The sequence below is a fragment of the Aulonocara sp. 'chitande type north' Nkhata Bay genome, linkage group LG3 (genome assembly GCF_057382095.1).
Source record: "Aulonocara sp. 'chitande type north' Nkhata Bay isolate Kocher_YH1m ecotype deep benthic linkage group LG3, A_spYH_male_GT1.1, whole genome shotgun sequence".
Taxonomy (NCBI): Eukaryota; Metazoa; Chordata; class Actinopteri; order Cichliformes; family Cichlidae; genus Aulonocara; species Aulonocara sp. 'chitande type north' Nkhata Bay.
Genome location: NC_141346.1, coordinates 50729285 through 50748081, shown reverse-complemented (window position 1 = coordinate 50748081; position 18797 = coordinate 50729285). Strand labels below are relative to the sequence as shown.

Below are 18797 nucleotides of genomic sequence, written 5' to 3'. Positions count from 1 at the left end.
ATAAATAACGGCAAATTACCAAGAACAAAGTTTCCGTTTTCATTTTCCTAACTTCGAATGGATCAGATATTAGAAAAGGCAAGGCACACGTTGGAATCAACGTTTATCCTTAAAATGAAGCATAAAGAAATAGAAGAATTGCAGATGGTAAATATTCTGAATTATTTTTGTTATTATATGTTCGAGTCCGTATGTCCTGAATATAAAGCTTCTTGTTTTCGCTGTTTATATATTTTGCGTTCATTCATTTTATTTCAGAAAGTCTTAAAGCCGCAGGCATCAACACGCCTGAAGGCGGCGCTGTGACCCACCTTTCCCCAGCCAGTTATCGAGCTTCCGGTACGCAGAGAATAAACTACCAGTTTATCTAGGGAAGCTTGCGGTACAGCTTAAAAAACATGCTCCGTATAAACTGGCCATGATATAAAGAGACATTGTGATCTGAGTCTGTGCTCTGAAGGTAAGAGTACTCCCAGGATGGAGTGACACAGAGGAAACACTCGTGTTTCATTTACACGGTTAGCTTAGCTTAGCCACTGCACTGTTGTTTATAGCGTTAGCACGTTGTTAGCGAGTTGCTCCTAGAGAAGTACATCTTTATTAATGTTAGATTGAGACACTGGGTTTGTTCGGGATACGGACGTTATCGTTACTGGAAGATGTGATAACTTTAAGAGCTCACCAGCACAGCTCAGGTGAGCGTATCTGTAGATGTTTGTATGTATTTTCATTTCGAAACTCATTACCCGAGTTATACAGGGACCGTTCTCATCTTTCGCTCTTTTTGTTGTTGAATTCACTTTTATCTTGGGCCAGCTTGAACAGCTGCAAACCATAAGATGATTAAAAATCTAAAAATATTATTTGATTTATTTTTCATGCATTAATTTTTTTATCTAGTCATGCACAAATAAGGTGATTTGTATTCGTGTGTCCTTAAGGTATTTTTCCTACTACCAACGAAACAATATAAATTAACTGAGATTTTACAGGAAGTGACTATATTTGCTAATGTGACTCCTACTTATTCTCTTTAAGCTTAGCCTTTTAACCAGAGTCCTTAAGTTCCACTAAGTGAAATGGAAAATGCATGACAGAAACACGCACTACAGGGTAGACTGTTTACCACTGGGTAAATACTGAGCAGATACTGCAGATAAACTACAGATACATTTATTCAACTTCAAATTTACTAACAGATGATAAACTTGATGGATAAAATGCAAGAATCTTAAATTGGTTTCAGCTGCACCACCGTCATCGGTCTCAGAAATACTCCCATCATCTCCAGCATGGCATCATGATGAAATGGGTTTTTAAGAATGGGATGAATCATAAATAACAGGAAATTTCCATCAGTGAGTCCACAGATAAATGATTGTCCACAGCTCAGTACAGGTTTTTTGAAACCGTGATTACTTCATACCGTGGCGAGCAGCTTATTGACAACCTGACGGCTGCCTTCATGTCTACGGAGCAACAACATCACTACATACTGTAGATTTTATTCTGAGCTGAGAATAAATCCAGCATGACCTCATGATTGCTGTCCAGGGTGAACATAAATGCTGTAGAGACTCCGGATGCTTAAATGTTGAAATGTTGTGTATATGTCACCTTACTGTCGGTTTTCTATGTGCAGATATAGAGATGATGCATTAGATCCATTCTGAATAGTATTTCTGAAAGGTATCCTGAGGCTAATCTGACCATGTTACACCACCTTCTGTCTACTTTCCTCAGCTTCTTCGTGTGGCCCCACCTGCTACCTCAACTTGATCCCCTGGCACAAATCTAAACATGACAGAGCCACGCAACCCCAGTATGTCCTCCATCCCTCAGACGGGCCCTGCACACACAGACTCCAGCTCACCTGCTGTTGAGATGGACCCAGTGGAGTACACACTAAGGAAGCGTCTTCCCCGGAAGCTCCCAAAAAGACGCAACGACGTCTACGTCAACATGAAGACGGACTTCCGGGCTCAGCTGGCGCGCTGTCAGAAGCTTCTGGAAGGTGGGGGTCACAGAGAGATCTGTGTTCACGGCTTGGGCCTGGCCATCAACCGGGCTATTAACATTGCCCTTCAGCTGCAGGCCAGCAGTCAGGGGGCGCTACAGCTGGCAGCCAACACCTCCACAGTGGAGCTTGTGGACGACCTGGAGCCCGAAGATCCGGACGAGGCCGGAGAGCCGATGACGCGTACACGTAACAATTCGGCCATTCACATAAAGGTGTTCTATCCTGACGCTCAGTGACCAATCAGGAGGTTTCCTGTGGATCAGCCTGAGATTCTCCATTAGTCCTCAGGCCCTGTTTGTTCCTTCGTTAACCAGTAGATCACAAACACTGAGTTTATGTGGAGAGCCACCTTTGCTATTCTTGTATTGTATACATTTTTCAGTCTGCATGCTTTGGAGCAACACTAGTGTGCACTATAATTTATACATATGTGGCTGTGCCAACTTTTTTTTTTTTTTATGTGTATAATGTTTGTGTGTTCAGGTTTTAAAGATGCCGATAAGAAAGCAGCAAACAGGTGTTATTGTTGTAAATCTCCACTAGGTGGCAGTAGCAGCTACAATAAACATGCCAGGAAGTTGTTACTCTGCAGACTAACTTCTATAGCTCCATCACAACAGTGTTTTGTCAAATTGTTTACAGTGTGAGTTCAGCTGAGGGTCACTGAGACGTAGACTCTGTTTAAATGTGATTTGTGTCTCTGAACTGCTGCTCAAAATGTATATAATGAATGTTGGATTGTTTGAAATCTGGGTAAAAATAAAAACTTGCCAGAGTGTATCTTTCTTTAACTGTTATTTCTGTATTCGTGGCTGGAAAATTTTTATGTGGAACCAGTAAATTCTGCTGTGGCAGCTTGTACTTGTGCTTGCTTGTTCACCCCATCGAGAGGGGGGAAAAAAGGCAAAAATAATGAACGAGATGCACAAACTTCCCCTTTGTTGTGTTTCCATCCATCCTTTCTTTATCCGAGAACAACATTTCGTATTTAAATAGGGAATCATACAGTGATGGGACAAAACAACACAAAACAGGAAAGAAAACGCATACAAACATCCTTAAAAACATCTTGCACTTGCACGACAAGATATAAAAATAAGGGAAAAAACAAGGAAGAACACTTAACTAATCTGAAACAGTTGAGCATCCATTTTACAGAAAGCCTCGAGTTCCCAGGGCTCGCTGATTGCCTGGCTGAGGTTTGATGACGAACAATAGAGGGAGGGAGAAGACGGCGTCGCGTCAGCCTCTGGAAAACTATTTGCAATTACAGCCACACAGGATGTAAATTGTACGTTTTTCCAGACAGTCTGGCTATCAGCGTGTAGAGACTGGGTGAGTGTAGTCAGGCAAAAACAACAACACGGACAATGACGTAGCAGCTTCACAGTTCTCATGTAACCCTCCTCACTGACCTCTCACACCCCCAAACTCACTGGAACTGAACATCAGCTATGTAAGCCTTTGTTATTTGGAAAGGACATGCAGTGTCAAACAGCCAATCAGGTACACACAATCATCAAAAAACTAAAGAAGAAAGAGCAGCAAACACCTTTGCAAATGTGTTCAGTGTTACACAACAAAACATGACAAAGAGCCCAACTAGCATGTTAGACCTGACACTACGTCAAAGATTGAGCTTAAAGTAGAAAAATCTGTATAAATAGTAATTCCTCAACTTAAAAATATATTAAAATATTCACTGAAAAAAATCTGAGAGACTGTGTCTGTGAGGCAAAGTTGAAAAATGTGGAAACCATGAGTGAGGCCACGTTAGTTTCTGCCTCCAGTAGTGAAATTGATGCCCAGGTGTAGTCAGTATTAACTGGGTGTTTCCCTCTAAAGAAATAAGTGTAAGGGTCAGACTCGCTGAAAACAGACGCACACGGACGACACTGAAACGTTCAGTCTTAGCTCACCCTGAAGTACATTCACACACAAAGTGCAAGAGAGTGCCAGTAAAACAGCTATTGGAGCAGTGCTTCCCAAAAGCATCACTTTGGTCTTTGTCACCGTGTCCATGAGTCACATCTACTTTCCAAGGTGCGTTCATCTCCTGTCCATCCAAAGCGTTGCTGAGACAGTCCTATCCTTTCAGCTCTTCCTCTGCATGCGACGACTGCTGCGTCTTTCTCATTCCACACCGCTTCCAGCAGCGTGCAGGTTAACCAGTGTCACATTTCTCCTCTTGCCTTTGGAAACACAAATTTCTTCGCCCGGGATGGGGCGATCGGTCGATCAGCTGACATCTGGCTTGCATGCCTGTGCACTTGAAAGAAGAAGGTGCACTTTGCCTCGCAGGAAGTTGACGTGGACCTGAAGCAGATCTGTTGCTAAGGACACCCTCCATGTTCCCTCAAGGTCTGTTGCATTTGCTGGTGGTGTAAATTCCTGAAAGAGAATACAAAGAAACACGATGTGACCCCTGAGTCATGTTCTTACGACAGGAGTTTGTCCTTCAGGACAGTTTGGACCTGAATGTCTGTGACTGTGCTCCGTTTGTCTGTTGCCAAAGAAAGAGTCTCTATTTCACTTTAATGCAATAAGTGAGACCATCTTAGAAACAAATGCACTGTCTCTAATCATCAAGTACATACCTTTCCCCACATTTTCCAGATTTTTTAACAGTAATATTATTTTTTATATGGTTTATGCAAAGTAGCAATGATAAGAATAAAACATGCATCACTCTTCTGCAGTGCCTTTTCCTAATCTTGCCCAGCACATGTCGAGTGGCGTAGATGTGCTGGAACACAGTGTACTGATGCTTCACCAATTTTTCCCCCAAATAACAAAATTCGAGCCAACATTCACAGCTGGCTCGATTGGTTATCACAGTTATTAAGACAGACAACAACAAAAAATGTGGGGTCAAAGTTGTGATCGTGGTATTTAGGGCTAGATTTACTATTCTGCACAGGTGCAAAAACTTCTTTTCACATCAAAAATCTTGTTTACCAAAGAGCATTTCCAAAAATGAACCATAGGGGTGGAAGGACTCACGGTGCACTAATTTATATATAAAGATGCAGTCTGTTCCAATATTCAACTACTAAGAGCCGCACAAATTAGTGGCTCCAAAGTTAGCACACGCAATGAGGGTCAAGTGATGTCCTAGTAACAGTAATATTGTGGAGGCTCAGGTTTTACACATCAGTCTCTCTATGGAAACAGTGTAGCACTTAAGATGAATGAAAGGAGGCTGAATGTTTATGATATGAGGGCCCTTTTTTTGCTGCAGCCTGTAATAAATAAATGTAGTATTACATAGTTTAAGATTCAAACACTGATAGTGACACACTAACAAAGTCCCATTAACAGCTGTGTGCACACTTCTGTAAATATTTTAATTATGTATCAATATTAAGGTAGAAATGCAACCGAAAGCCTGAAAGTTCAGCTCAGTCTATTCTGCTTGGTTTCATTCACATATTAACATCATAAGTGAAGAGCAGGAGGGGACTTGGCTCTAAACGTGCAGTGTGAGAACACGGGGAAGTTGCAGGACAAAGTTTTGGCACTGCACTCACAGCTGGAGCCATCTCCCAGAGTACCAGTTACTCACTCGTTCATTGAACACAAATCACATTAACTGTGACAACCGAACAACACATGCTTTTTTTTAATGTTAAATTTAGTGTTAAACTGTTATGTTTGTGTTCTGAGAGGGAAATTCCAAAAGTAGCTTTTAAAGCACCCAAAGATGTTTTACTTTGGTGCAGACTGTCTGTGCAAACCACAAATCATTTAATATCCGTTTCTTTTTCTTCTGCTCTCAAATCTGTAATATACTATTGACCTTGTAGTACCATATCACCCTATTAGAGCGCTTCACTCTCGCTCTGCAGGCCTACTTGTTGTTCCTAGAGTATTTAAAAGTAGGATGGGAGGCAGAGCCTTCAGTTTTCAGGCCCCTCTTCTGTGGAACCAGCTTCCAGTTTGGATTCGGGAGACAGACACTATCTCTACTTTCAAGATTAGGCTTAAAACTTTCCTTTTTGCTAAAGCATATAGTTAGGGCTGGACCAGGTGACCCTGAATCCTCCCTTAGTTATGCAATAGGTGTAGGCTGCTGGAGGATTCCCATGATGCATTGAGTTTTTCCTTTCCAGTCACCTTTCTCACTCAACGTGTTAATAGACCTCTCTGCTGAATCACACTTGTTATTAACCTCTGTCTCTCTTCCACAGCATGTCTTCATCCTGTCTTCCTTCTCTCACCCCAAGCAGTTGCAGCACATGGCCCCGCCCCCCCTGAGCCTGGTTTTGCCGGAGGTTTCTTCCTGTTAAAAGGGAATTTTTTCCTCCCATTGTCGCCAAAGTGCTTGCTCATAGTAGGCACATATGATTGTTGGGGTTTTCTCTGTATGTATTATTGTAGGGTCTACCTTGCAATATAAAGCGACTGTTGTTGTGATTTGGTGCTGAATTGAATATACACTACTGAAGTGTCAAACTGCTGCAGTTCTCTAACTCTGATATTATCTTTGTAAATGCATGCAGTAGAATTCAAAATTCACCAGAGAATAGGAGAGGGAGAGAGATGGCATCATAGTTAGGGAGTGCATGGACATCTATCCCACAGGAAGTAATGTGAAAAGAGAGAGTAGATGTGTCCGAGGAGGAGAGAGCGATGAGCAACAAGTAAGGAGTGATAAGCATGGTTAGACAGAAGACTTCATATATTTTTAAAGTCAGTTTGATCCCATTTGCTTAGTTATAGTTGAATAATGGTCAAAAATGTAGAGCTTTAGAAGCAGATAACTCAAAAGTGCCTGACTGATGTGCTCCACTACAAATAGCACTGCACCTCTGCACATGCCTGACCCGACTAAATTAGCTGACTGCTTTCAAAACCCACTACCACAGCTTATACTGCTCATTAAAGAGGGTCTAAATGGACAACAATCAGATATCAAAGCAAGATCCCCTTTGGTTGTGAACCAAATATTGCACATTTTGGCACCTGACCATGACCATTTGCCCATGTACACAGTGACAACACAGTGATGTTTGCTGGGCAGCTGCTGACCTGTTATTCCTGAATTACTACCTGGGAAGCTTCTCCAACTCACCTGGATGTTGAGACTACGCAGCACAGCGTTGATGCTGAGCAGGTTTCTGATGGTGTTGTCTATGTGACTGTGCATTGCTGTGTTGGTGACCGACGTCTGTAGCGTGTTGAGGGACTGTTGTAACAGCCATAAGCCAGTCTGCACCTCCTGGGCTTGTTCCTGTGCCTTGCAGGGAAAAAAAACCGGGGGCAGGATTTAAAGACCGTCCCTATACTAGAACAAACGGAGCCAGTAATAATGATCAGATTAGAAACGAACAGGTACTACGGCTTTGCCCACAGGTCGACTGAATTTGATAGCTGATTTAAATCTGCTGCTTAACATCCAGCAGTCATCAGTGATTACTTACATTTTTCTTCTCCCATACATCAAAGTCTACTGTAGTCTGGGGGACGGTGACAGACTGGGACAGGCCACAGCCTTCTCTACATGACTTCTGCAAAAAGAGAGAGAGAGTATTGATGACTTCAGCAGACAAAGAGTCTTTAGAGGACAACATAAAGCAACCTTCAGCTGCTCTCAGGTTTTAATGCATGCATACATTTTCCTCTCACCATAGCACCTTCTGCGTCTCGTGCTTCCTGTATGAAATGGTTCAGGACCCTCAGGTCACAAATTGGCCTCAGTGGGGATGACAAGCCTGGCTGGGTCCAGTCCAACACTAACAACAGCAAGGCAAGCAGTCCTGCTTATCACACACAACGGACACACAAACACATTTCATCAAAGTCTGGCGATGGTTTGATACCACTTCACATGTCCAGTACCAGCACTGAAACTGTGACACTGAGTTTCTTCTGAGCTGAAAACACGTTTTACATTTTCATTAACAAAAGAAACGTAACTTAGTTTTCAAACCATCCGCTGTGTTTCTAATGATAAATCTGTCTTCATTGCATGTTGCAGTTAAGCATTTACATAATTTTTATGCTGAAATCATATCAGATTTTTCTCTACCATCCATATATACATCTTCAAGTTAACAGCATGGCTTGGTGCATAATTTGCACTTGTAAGAGGGCAACAGCTGTGAGAGAAAGTGTGGGAATACTGAATAATATAAGTTTAGTTTAAGACATAACAGCCATATTATAATCATGGCACTCAAGAGGACTTCAGATATATAAGGGATAAGCATAGTCAAATATAAGCACAATCTAAACTTTTGTGTATGACACCACAATGTGCAAGTGATATGCACATTAACAGTTAAGCATGGTTCATTGTTTCACTAACATTTTAAAATGTCTTTCTCATGCGGACTCTGCAGGTCACCCCTCAGGTAAAGAGCTGTGAGGCTGGTAATTTTCCATTTGTTTTACTTCTCTGCTTGTTTGTAGGTCAACTTTGACCATTCTTTCATGACATGCTTCACGTCAAAATAATATTTTATTTAGGGGAACAGGGAGAAGATGAGCCTCTTGATGTTTTTGTGCATCCGTCTAACCAGCATGAGCAAACAAACAGAAACCTAAATCCAGACCGATACAAAATATGAAGTAATCTAGTTCATAGAGCAGCCTAACGTAACCAGACAAACCAAGAGGCACAGGCTCTGATGCCAATGGCTGGGAAACTTTACAAAGAAGCAAGCAGAGCAAATGTTCTACATAGTCTTAAAGTAACACTTCTGCCCAGGTCAGGTCCATCATTCTGAAAACAAATTATAAGAAAAAATAAAGTATCTTAGTAAGATACTGTACCTCAGTGCTCCTTGGTACTGGTACTTCAACTATCTGTAACTCTACTGGAAGGATGGAACATTGATCCACCAAACGATATCGTCTCATTTGATGTTTGAGCGCGGTCTAGCACGCCAGCCCAAACTCTACCATTGGTGTCCGACTGGGTTAAGAGCTGGTGCCTACAAAGGCCACAGCAGATGATTTACAGAGATCTGCTGAGGAAACAAGTGGACCTAAACCATGCAAGCAAAATAACCACCACTGGCTAACAGAACCAGGTCAGATCATCTCAGTGGAGCCATCCAGATTCTTTTTTCCCTCACTTATTACCCCTCTGGGAATTTTCGTACGTATAGCCGCATAGCCAGGGATCCTTCAGAAAAAGTAATTCTACCAAGTGATAAAATCGTGACAACTATTTTAAATACACAACTACAGAAGAGACATCAGCTAAAGGAAAATGCACTCAAATGCTGAAGAACACAAAACAATCTATTTATTTGTTGTCACACTTAATTCAGACCCCTGCTGTCCTGTGACCTGTGTACAGTGTGAGAACATGTGAGGCTAGAGGACTGTGTCAGTTAGCCAACAAAAGCTTTTCTAGGAATAGTGTACCTAACTTTGATGCATTGCTACTGACTGAGCTGCTCAGTCTTAGTATGTGATGCATTACTGTTTAAGCTGTGTCACAACAGCATGATTCGGCAAATGAAACCATGTGATCTGCTGCATTATGAACAGAAACCTGCAGATACCATGACAGTGCAGGAATGACCTTGTTTAATTCCTTGCTGTAACAGGGTATTTCCACAGCTGGGACATTAGTCAGCTGTGTTTCTAACTTTTTCCCATGAGCATAAAAGAAACTTGTCACATTCATAGAAATCAAGCCACATTCTGAACTCTAACGATACACTTGGAAATCTTGAGGGTCATGTGGGCATCAGCCTTGTTCCTCTGTGCCACATGTTGAATGCGCTCTTTCACAGCAGCCTGGCTGTGTGACGCAAAAGCATGACAGAAAATACAGATGATTTTCCCAGGCAGATGGGGCTGATACAGGTCACATTAGGTTCTCAGACCTCCTCATAACTACAACAAATTGAGATGGTTTCCAATATTAGATGAAGTCTTTTGAAAGTGATAACACAAGAGAAAACATCAAGAAGAGGTCAACAGCCCTCTACACCTCCCGTTTTCCTCGTTGGCAGTGACATGAGGATTGTCAGTGGCACATCTGCTTCTATATAACTGGAATCTGGGCTTTTTCACCCTCAGTGACAGAAAGTTTAATTGTTATTTGAAAAATAACAACATATAGTTACCAGTGCAGTCTCTGATAAAATAACATATGCAAGTTTGAGAGGCAAACTGGTCTCTGCTTCTTTTTTTTTCATCCGATCTGGCATTTGTTAGTGTGTGTGACTCAGCTTGAGGGTTATCAGCGAACTTTTCAACTCCACCACTGCCTACGTGAGAATTCATCAATCTAAAAAGTGTACGCACATGCATCCACTCTCGACTTTCTCACCACGATGGTGGAGTTTGCGGCCCAGGACTGCGGCCTGACTGGAAGTTAACAGGTTCGCCTGCCAACGGCTGCCAAAACCATGTTGCTATTTTAAATTGAAATCAGCAGTCCACAAGTGGCAGTACTTTGGATAATGGCAAACTTCAGGCCAGGTATGTGACAGATGCTTTGCAAAGGTGACCGGCCGACTTAAAGTTGGCACTTTTGGTATGCGTTATTCTATCTAACTCTCACAAACACGTGCAAAAAGACTGTAGCATTTTAGATGGCACACAGGGCTGATAAGGAGATCCTATTTAAAACACATATCACCAGTGGAATGGTTGCTGCTGAATGCTTTGCAGTCTTCTACTTTGAACAGGTCTTCCACATGATAAAGTGCAGAGTTGTAAATAGGTAGCTATCAGATGACACAGGTCTGACATAATTTCCTGTTCTGCTGGAATCCCTTATAGCGGTCACCCTTTGATAACCCTTTGCTCTTTTCTGCTGACTTAAGTATGCGATGACTGTGCCAGAAAGCACAGATTCAGCTTGCATGTTTGAACATTTTCCAGTATGCTGTGTCACGCTAGAGAAACGCAGTGGAGATGGATTTCCCCAATGAACGAGACAAAAAAAGTCCTCAATACTCAGCACCTCATGTAGAGCAGCGATTTGCAGTAACAACTGCTTCATCAGCAGACTTTTTTTTGTCATAAACATGCATATTCACTCCATCATACATTTGTTCCACCAAATACAATTCATTGGCTTTATTTCATTTTTAAATGTTAGTATCTTAAATAATCAAGAGCCTCTGGGTGTATTACAGTCTTAAAGCACGGTTCAACGTATAACTATGCTACAGGGAGTAAAGCACAAAAGAAGAAAAATGACAATCCTGTAGCACAGGACTGTCATTTTTCTTCTTTTTCTTCTTTTGTGATCTGCGAAAAACCGGAAAAAGTAGCAACTTATCTCCAGATGCTTAAATCCCAAACCCCAGAACCAATATTCTTCCATACAGGATAAGCTGTACATCGAGAAGCCTAAATGCAAGCATCCATGTGTCATCAGCGTGATGAGCGTGTTCAAAAATGCCCAGCACAGAGACCGCTGTGGCACGCAGGTCATGCACACCAAGCGAGGCACCAAAATAGAAATCTCACATGCGCTCTTACCTCTACCTGTTTTCTGCAACATTCGCAAACAGGTGCAGCATCTTTAAAACACATCGTGAAACAACTAAACACATGCGCAGGCGTCACGATTCAGGTTCCGTCCAACAGATCCAATACACCACCAAGTGCGCTGGTCTCTGCGCGAATCCCGACCAGCGTGCAGGTCCGTGTAAAAAAAAATAGGTGCGTGCAGTCACCTTCCACACTTTGCATCACCGCTGTGCTTTGGCAAAACCTTTTATTTACCTCCCCCAAGGATATAGTGATAACGTGATAGCCCGCAAGAACGACTACGCGCCTTTCTACGTACCGCGGTGACATTAAACATCAACCCACCATGCAGTGACTCATTGCGTAAAGAGTGAAAATAGAGTAACTAGTAAAGCCAGAGTACAGAGAAAAAAACATGAAGGCATGCCCATAACTCACTGGGAAACTCCATAGCGGCATCCGCATAGCCCCTCACAGGGTCCTCGCGGTTTGGCCCATAGGTCCGTCTATTGCCCATTAATTGGAAACGAAGCTCTTTTGTGGATCTCTTGTGCACTTATCCGGTAGGTGTTTCTAAAAAGTGATGCCGTTTGATTTTTTTTATTGATGACTTTGAAAATATAGTTGCATTGTTTTAGTGATGACAATATAAGCCGCTCCTCCCTTAAGGCAAAATGTTTTCTTTCATCGTTATCCAAATAATAGCCCCATCGGTGTTTAGATAACAAAAAGTAAATAATGCCTCAAAAAAAGCCGCGCAGACACTTCCCATTCATTGTCTGGGTGCTTTCAGAAACGCTCATTAGAATATATTTATTGCCGAAAATGACAAAAGAAAACTTCAGAAATGCTTTCGTTTGTTTTCTCTTTCTTTGTTTTATACGCCGTTTTTCATTAAAAAAGCGTATTTGTTTTGAGGTGGAGTTTGGTAAAGAGGGACGGTTTTTTGGAAAGTTTACATACATTAGCAGCTTAACCCCCCAAAAGTTACGTTTTCTTAAACGACTTCTCTTTTGTTCTATGTTAATAGATTTTTTTCGGGTCTGTGTTTTTATGTTTCACAGGTGATTCTCACATAGACACTCTGTGCCCACCAGCCTGTGACCAGGTAAATTGGGTCATGTGTAAAATGGGCTGTTAAATATTTATCAAAGACAAATTTTGAACAAAGAAGGCAAATAGTTTATTTAACATTTAGATCTCAAGAGAATAGTGTTTGTGTTTATATTTTATGTAGAAATATATTATTAATCTATTTTGTGGCTTTGTTAGTTTCCATTGCTCTGTAATGAAGGATATTTGGTTTCACTTTCCCGTTTCTTGATATTCCTCTGCTCTTCTCATCCCATCTTCTAGCCACTGATTGTATTTCCTGTCTGAAGTGACATCCTGTCTCTGTTTTGTACCTTTCCCCCATTTTTTAACATTTCTTCCCTCCGGAAGAAAAAGTGATAGGCTTTTTTTTCTTTTTTAAAAAGAATTCCATCTACCTTATCCTCTAGCCTATCCAAACTGAGAAGTAAGGTGCAACCTGGATAGGTAATTGCTGTTTCTTAAGTTATTACGGAAAATATGTAGCATTTCAAATATCACTGCACTACCTATTTTATCGCCCCATCCCTAAGCTACCGTACCTTCCTTAGCAACCTTAGACCAATAAAACCAGAACACATCAAATACATTTTTGCAGCACTTTAAAAATATCTAAGTGAGGAGGGGAAATGAATCAAGTTTGTGTTCTTTTTGGTTAGCAGTGATTTTTCCTTGAAACTCTCAGATGGATGCCATTTTTGTCCAATCACGTTCTTTTTGTTGAATCATCAATACTGAACATAACTGAGGCAAGTGAGGCCTGTACTTCTTTAGACGTTGGTCTGGGTTCTTTTGTGATGTCCGGGATGCGTCATCGAAGCACTCTTGAAGTATTTCTGGTACGCTGGGAAGTTTCACCACTGTTCTGTGTTTTAGCCTTTTGTGGATGATGGCTCTCATTTTGGTTTTCTGGAGTACTGTTAATTAATGGTTAATCAAGGGGGACAATCACTTTTTTCACTCATGGTCAGTTGGTTTAAAAATGTTACATTTTTTGTTACATTTGTTAATCTCCCTGTTATCTACAATTCTGTTGCCATCTTTTATATTTGGGGGTCAGTTTGACTCAAAAATGATGCATTATTTATCCAAGAAGTTACCATAGCATGAAGAAGCATGAAACAAAACACACTTAGAAGGATTTTATTCATTATAGAGATGAAAAAAAGAAACAAAAAAAACATATAGAAAGTCAGTTTTGGCATTGTGTCAGACTGTTTAATAGTAGTGTTCTGTGGATATGAATGTAGATCTTTAAGACAGCCATCACCAAATGAACTTTATAATAGTATTCCAGATGTGGTCTAGGTGTCCCTCATCTCTCACTATGAATTTCAGCATGTCTTCACGTAAAGTAAATGCTTCTGAAGAATACTCCTTGCATTTAGATTTTCACAGTTCTGGTGCTTGCTGTATAGGAAAACTGGAAGCACCATGGCTCGGTGGGAGGACATTTTTCATTTCCTTGATGCAAAAGATAACAGTGACTTCATCAGGCAGTTTTCACTCTCCTCAACATGGTAATTCTTCGTATTCAACAGCTCCTCCTATAGCATGAGTCTAATACGTCACACATTGCAGTCACTTTGTCACTCTCTCTGGCTCTGCCTCTAATCAAAGCATATGGCTTGGGAGAGCACATGGAAGCCTGCAGAGACATGGTGAGTGGAAAGACTGACCTTCCCCTGTCAGCATTCCACAGCGTCGCTGCTTTCACCTTCTGACATGTACCCTCCTGTCCAAATGAGGAAACCACTGAAACTTTCAAGTGGGGCACAACCAAGTCTTTCCTACTGTTTCCATAAATGTGCCTATTTCAGCCTTGTTATCTCTACTTTTCACGATGCTGCTATTTATCTTGTATCTCGGAGATGGCTGATAGCTATGCTGAGAGTGGTCAAAGGAGCTTTGAAAGAAAAGCGTCTGGACTTCTTTAAGTTGCTTGAAGACGTTTCACCTCTCATCCGAGAAGCTTCTTCAGTTCTAAGGTCAAATGGCGGAGAGTCCCAGATATAAACCTAGTGGGAGTATCCCCCCAAAGAGGGACAAAAGGACCCCCTGATAGTCCTCTAATCACATGAGCCAAGGTGTGAAAACGGGTGTGGGTCACAATCAGCCAGGGTTTCGGGTGAGCTCATTGTGAAACCTGACCCCACCTTATCATGCGATTTCCTGAGGTCAGATGGCCCAGGATGTCCCCAGACGCCTTAACGCCCACTCACATTTGACCTTAGAACTGAAGAAGCTTCTCGGATGAGAGGTGAAACGTCTTCAAGCAACTTAAAGAAGTCCAGACGCTTTTCTTTGAAAGCTCCTTTGACTTCGATGACCTGGATGACTGAGAACCTTCACAGACATATGCTGAGAGTGAAATATTTTTTTTGCAATTTTTGAAGGTAATGTAGCTGCTACGAGTTGAGTGACAGGAGGGACAACACTAATGCTCTCATTCTTATAAGATGAGGATCTCTCATAGTTAACATCTGCAACATTAGGCACATTCTTCTGTCAGTTTCATTATCCAATAGCATCTAGAAAACTGGAAGGTTTTCTATCAATGTGAGAGTTTGACGGGAGTACGCATGCATGCATGAAAGAATAGCACAGAAGCCTGTTGTGCAAGCTTTTATATAATTTCTTCTCGTCTATGATATTCAAACGATCACCTGCCAACATCAGAACAAATTTTACATCGAAACAGTTTGACACATATAAAACTTATTGCATGGATCTTCCCTCCACTGTGTTTGGCAACTCATTCCTAGTTCTATTACTACGAGATTCATTAGGTCAAGCACTTGAATCAAGGCAGCTCTTTAGGAAGGCATGGTCTCACTGTGCACATCTTGTAACCTCCAAATTGGTAGACAATGTAGTACATAGCTCACAGGAAAGTATAACTTTCAACACCCCCAACTTCCCACAACCAGTGACATGCATCCTCAAATGTTACAACTTGCACTCATTCAGGAGGAAATTCTGAATGTCCTTCACGTCACTGTAAAAACAAACAAACACACATAGAAAAATAAAGAACAGACTTAAATGCTGAAATAGTTCTTTGTACAAGTTCTAGCTTTACATTCAGCAGGTTGTCCTTACCTGTGATGAGTGGGAGACTCTTAGCTGCCATTTTCAACTTGATGATTCTCAATGGAGAACTTTTGCTCTTTCCACCCAAGAAGCCTCGACTCATCTCGTGGAACTAGAAATGTTTTGGAACTTTATAAATAATTTCCCTTTTAGTATAATAAAATTCTCAATTTTCTCGGTTTTTGAGACATCTTAATTTTTTTTACTATGTTTAAAACTAGTTCCATTTAATCAAGTGCACAATGAGCTTAGTGTTATTTAGTCATTTAAGCTACTTATTGCTTTACAAAGTCTGTTAGCATGTGTTAACCTGAACTTACATTAAATATGCAAAAAATTTACAAAGATTTGGTGCATTTCTCTCTCCAGTAGAGTTCAGAGACTAGATAAAAAATAGTCAATTGTACCAACCATCACAAACCTCTAAAAATTGGAAAATAAAATCCCTATGAACAGTGTTAATCTTGAACATTACTTAATCTGTGGAAGGTAAGTAAAATTTGTTGTGAATAGTGCAGTCGAGCACCATTCACAACAAATTTTACTTAAGATACTATTATGCTGCTGCAGCAATACCATTTAAAAATCACAACACATTCAAATTAATTAAGTTCTAACCCCACCATGACCACAACCTATTTAAAGTTTCACTGAACTACATACAAAAACATAAATCAAAACTGACCCAGGCACATGGAAGAGCAATCTCATCCATCATCTAAACAAAGCATCTGCTACAGGAAGATGAAGGCTATTTAAAGGAAAGTGTGAGTGTTGGAGTTCATTCATGATATTCTTAGAATAGTTTTCATTCAATATGACTTCCTCATGAGACAACGAAACAATCAGAAGTAGGACAAACATTAGGAACCAGAATGGCGTTACTAATTCTGTGCACAATAATGAATTTAATCAGTTTTATTTACTAAATAAGATCAAATTGATATTATGTCATGTGAATTGTAACGATTCAGCTCAATGCAGGTCTGTTAAAAATGTTATGCAGCACTCATTCTCTGCACTTCAGTCAGGGGTATTTGTGTCCAGTGCCCTCGTGCTGACAGTCCCTTTGGAGCCAGAGTATAGGAAATATATTGAAATTTCCTGGAAGTCCCTTCTGTGTGTGATAAAGGAAAAGGGTGTCCTTCAGGGGCCACATGAAAAAGCTCCGTCAGACAGGAAGTAAAGGTATGTTTGCATATGTATTATCGTAAGCTAACAATGCAATGGTCCCAGTATGCAAGGTCCCAGTATGACATGAGAGTTAAGTGACACATACAGCTTTACTCACAAATACTTGGAAACCCTGATAAGTCACCAAGCTTACATACCCCCACGCTTACCGTTTCAAAATCCTATGTAAGCTGCACGTATAACACACACACAGACACGCACACCGACACACAGAGAAGTTAATAACCAGATATTAACTATGACCAGTGATTCACTACAACAGTCATGATTGTCCTGATGTCAGTAAATAAAAAAAATAATATTAAAAAAAGTTTCTCAATTCACTTTTAATCAAAAGCCAAGAAAAACAACTGGAACATTTCTGCATTTGTTCCTTTCCTAAACATGCAACATCTAAAACACCAGCTGGAGGACAAGTATGAACTTAAAACAACTTGATTCAATGTATTTCAGGTATTTTTCTAATTTCATAGATATAACTCTAGACCCAGATTCTGAGTCAGCTTTAATTGTACATGTCAATGCGGTGCTAAACTGAAGCCAGTGCTGACAACTGTGCTGCACTGTTTGCTCAAAGGGCTGTTTGCTTATGTCTGGGCCAACATGAGAGAGAGAGAGAGAGGAGAGGGAGACAAGGTACGTGCTGCGAGCCATGCTTCATGATCAGAGCAGAGGATTGGGGTGGGAGGTGAGGGATGTGTGGGGAGTGCGGGGGCAGGGGTGTCCAGTCTCAGTGACTCCTGGTTTGGAATAGGACACAGTTATTGAATTTAGGATGACATGGAGGAGGGGAGATGTAAAGTTGGGATGAACCCAATTGCACATTCCTCGTGCCATGATCTGGGGGAACTGCAGGAGATGCTGCACCGTACTTTATAGGAGACAGCCAAAGAGCACAGCTGTTAGCGTATGTGTGTGTGTGTGTGTGTGTGTTTCACTTTCTATCTAGGTTTTTGGCTTGGACCCAGCTAGGTCTACTCCTCTGGCGCGCCACAAGACAGGAAACTGACATAAAAGAACAGGGAAACTCTCCGTGAGCGACACAGGAGCCGAGGCAGGAGCCAAGACAGTGGTCACTGACAAAGTCAGAAGTTATTGTTTCAGGTTACAGGCATATACTGTGACAAGAACTGTATGTTATTGGAGTTATTGTGATTCCATTGTAACGGCCACAAGCTTGGAAAGAGTCCCGGGACAGGGATTTCATCAGTGAAACCGATGCCTTGACCTAATTCATTTAACCTCCAGTGGAACTCCATGCTACTGTGATCACTTACAGATATTCATTTGTACTGAATGCTCCTCCTGCAAATAAAAGGGGGATACCTGTAAAGGGAGCATTTGACCTACTAACTAGAATTGGGATATAAGGATAAGCTTGTGTGAACACCTGTGCTTCTAGCAATCTAGAAACCATCAGCTAATCTACTGAGCCTCCTCTAGATGCAAAGACCAGTTTTATTGTTCCAGTATAGCCAGAGTGGACAATTAATATGTACTTCAAGGTATCCAGTCCAGAAGGCTGCTCATGAATGCAGACACACTTTTTAAAAAGCTAATTAAAAGCTCTTATGCTGAATGTATACAATCCAGTATCAAGAAAGCTGCAATCCTTAATCCGAGGAAGAGATTGGCAACTATCATTTCAGATGTGATGCAACATCACGAGTGACCTAAACTGCATTCCTTACTCTGTAGCTAACTCTGTGTTTTAGCTCCTCAGATTTTCCCTATTATCTTTTGTATAATTCTTTGAAAGCATAACCACTTATTTTCCTTACATTTAGTCCTCTTCCTGTTGCCCATCTGCCCTCTTTGGTATTTCTTCTGACCTAACTGCCCCTAGTCACACTCCCTCTTATCTATTGGCCACTCATCACTTGTCATTTCCACTTAATGCCCTTTTCCCTCCTCCCTGCCATTTCACTGACTCGCTGGCCCTCTATGGCCT

The 18797-nt window shown here is 41.2% G+C and overlaps 2 protein-coding genes across 7 annotated transcripts; one reads left to right on the top strand and one right to left on the bottom strand.

The window, feature by feature from the left end:
• The first annotated feature begins 3 nt into the window (after positions 1-3).
• pop7 (POP7 homolog, ribonuclease P/MRP subunit) lies at positions 4-2800 on the top strand. Of its 3 annotated transcripts, XM_086284909.1 has the most exons (3): positions 111-147; positions 259-460; positions 1744-2800. In XM_086284909.1, exon 3 carries the CDS (start codon positions 1801-1803, stop codon positions 2254-2256), a length of 456 nt encoding a protein of 151 aa, XP_086141035.1. In that variant the 5' UTR covers positions 111-147; positions 259-460; positions 1744-1800; the 3' UTR covers positions 2257-2800. The 3 variants fall into 3 exon arrangements, with proteins under 3 accessions (XP_086141048.1, XP_086141035.1, XP_086141042.1); XM_086284922.1 differs by lacking the exon at positions 259-460 and having other exon boundaries at positions 4-147; XM_086284916.1 differs by lacking the exon at positions 111-147 and having other exon boundaries at positions 245-460.
• A 13-nt stretch (positions 2801-2813) lies between these two features.
• Positions 2814-12017, bottom strand: epoa (erythropoietin a). Of its 4 annotated transcripts, none has more exons than XM_086284886.1 (5): positions 11906-12017; positions 7649-7782; positions 7444-7530; positions 7095-7259; positions 2814-4411 (listed from the first exon to the last, which is right to left on the bottom strand). In XM_086284886.1, the coding sequence occupies exons 1-5, from the start codon at positions 11982-11984 to the stop codon at positions 4259-4261; spliced, it is 618 nt and encodes a 205-aa protein (XP_086141012.1). In that variant the 5' UTR covers positions 11985-12017; the 3' UTR covers positions 2814-4258. The 4 variants fall into 4 exon arrangements, with proteins under 4 accessions (XP_086141012.1, XP_086141019.1, XP_086141022.1 ...); XM_086284893.1 differs by having other exon boundaries at positions 7649-7779; positions 11906-12006; XM_086284896.1 differs by lacking the exon at positions 11906-12017 and adding an exon at positions 11477-11832.
• Positions 12018-18797: the final 6780 nt, after the last annotated feature.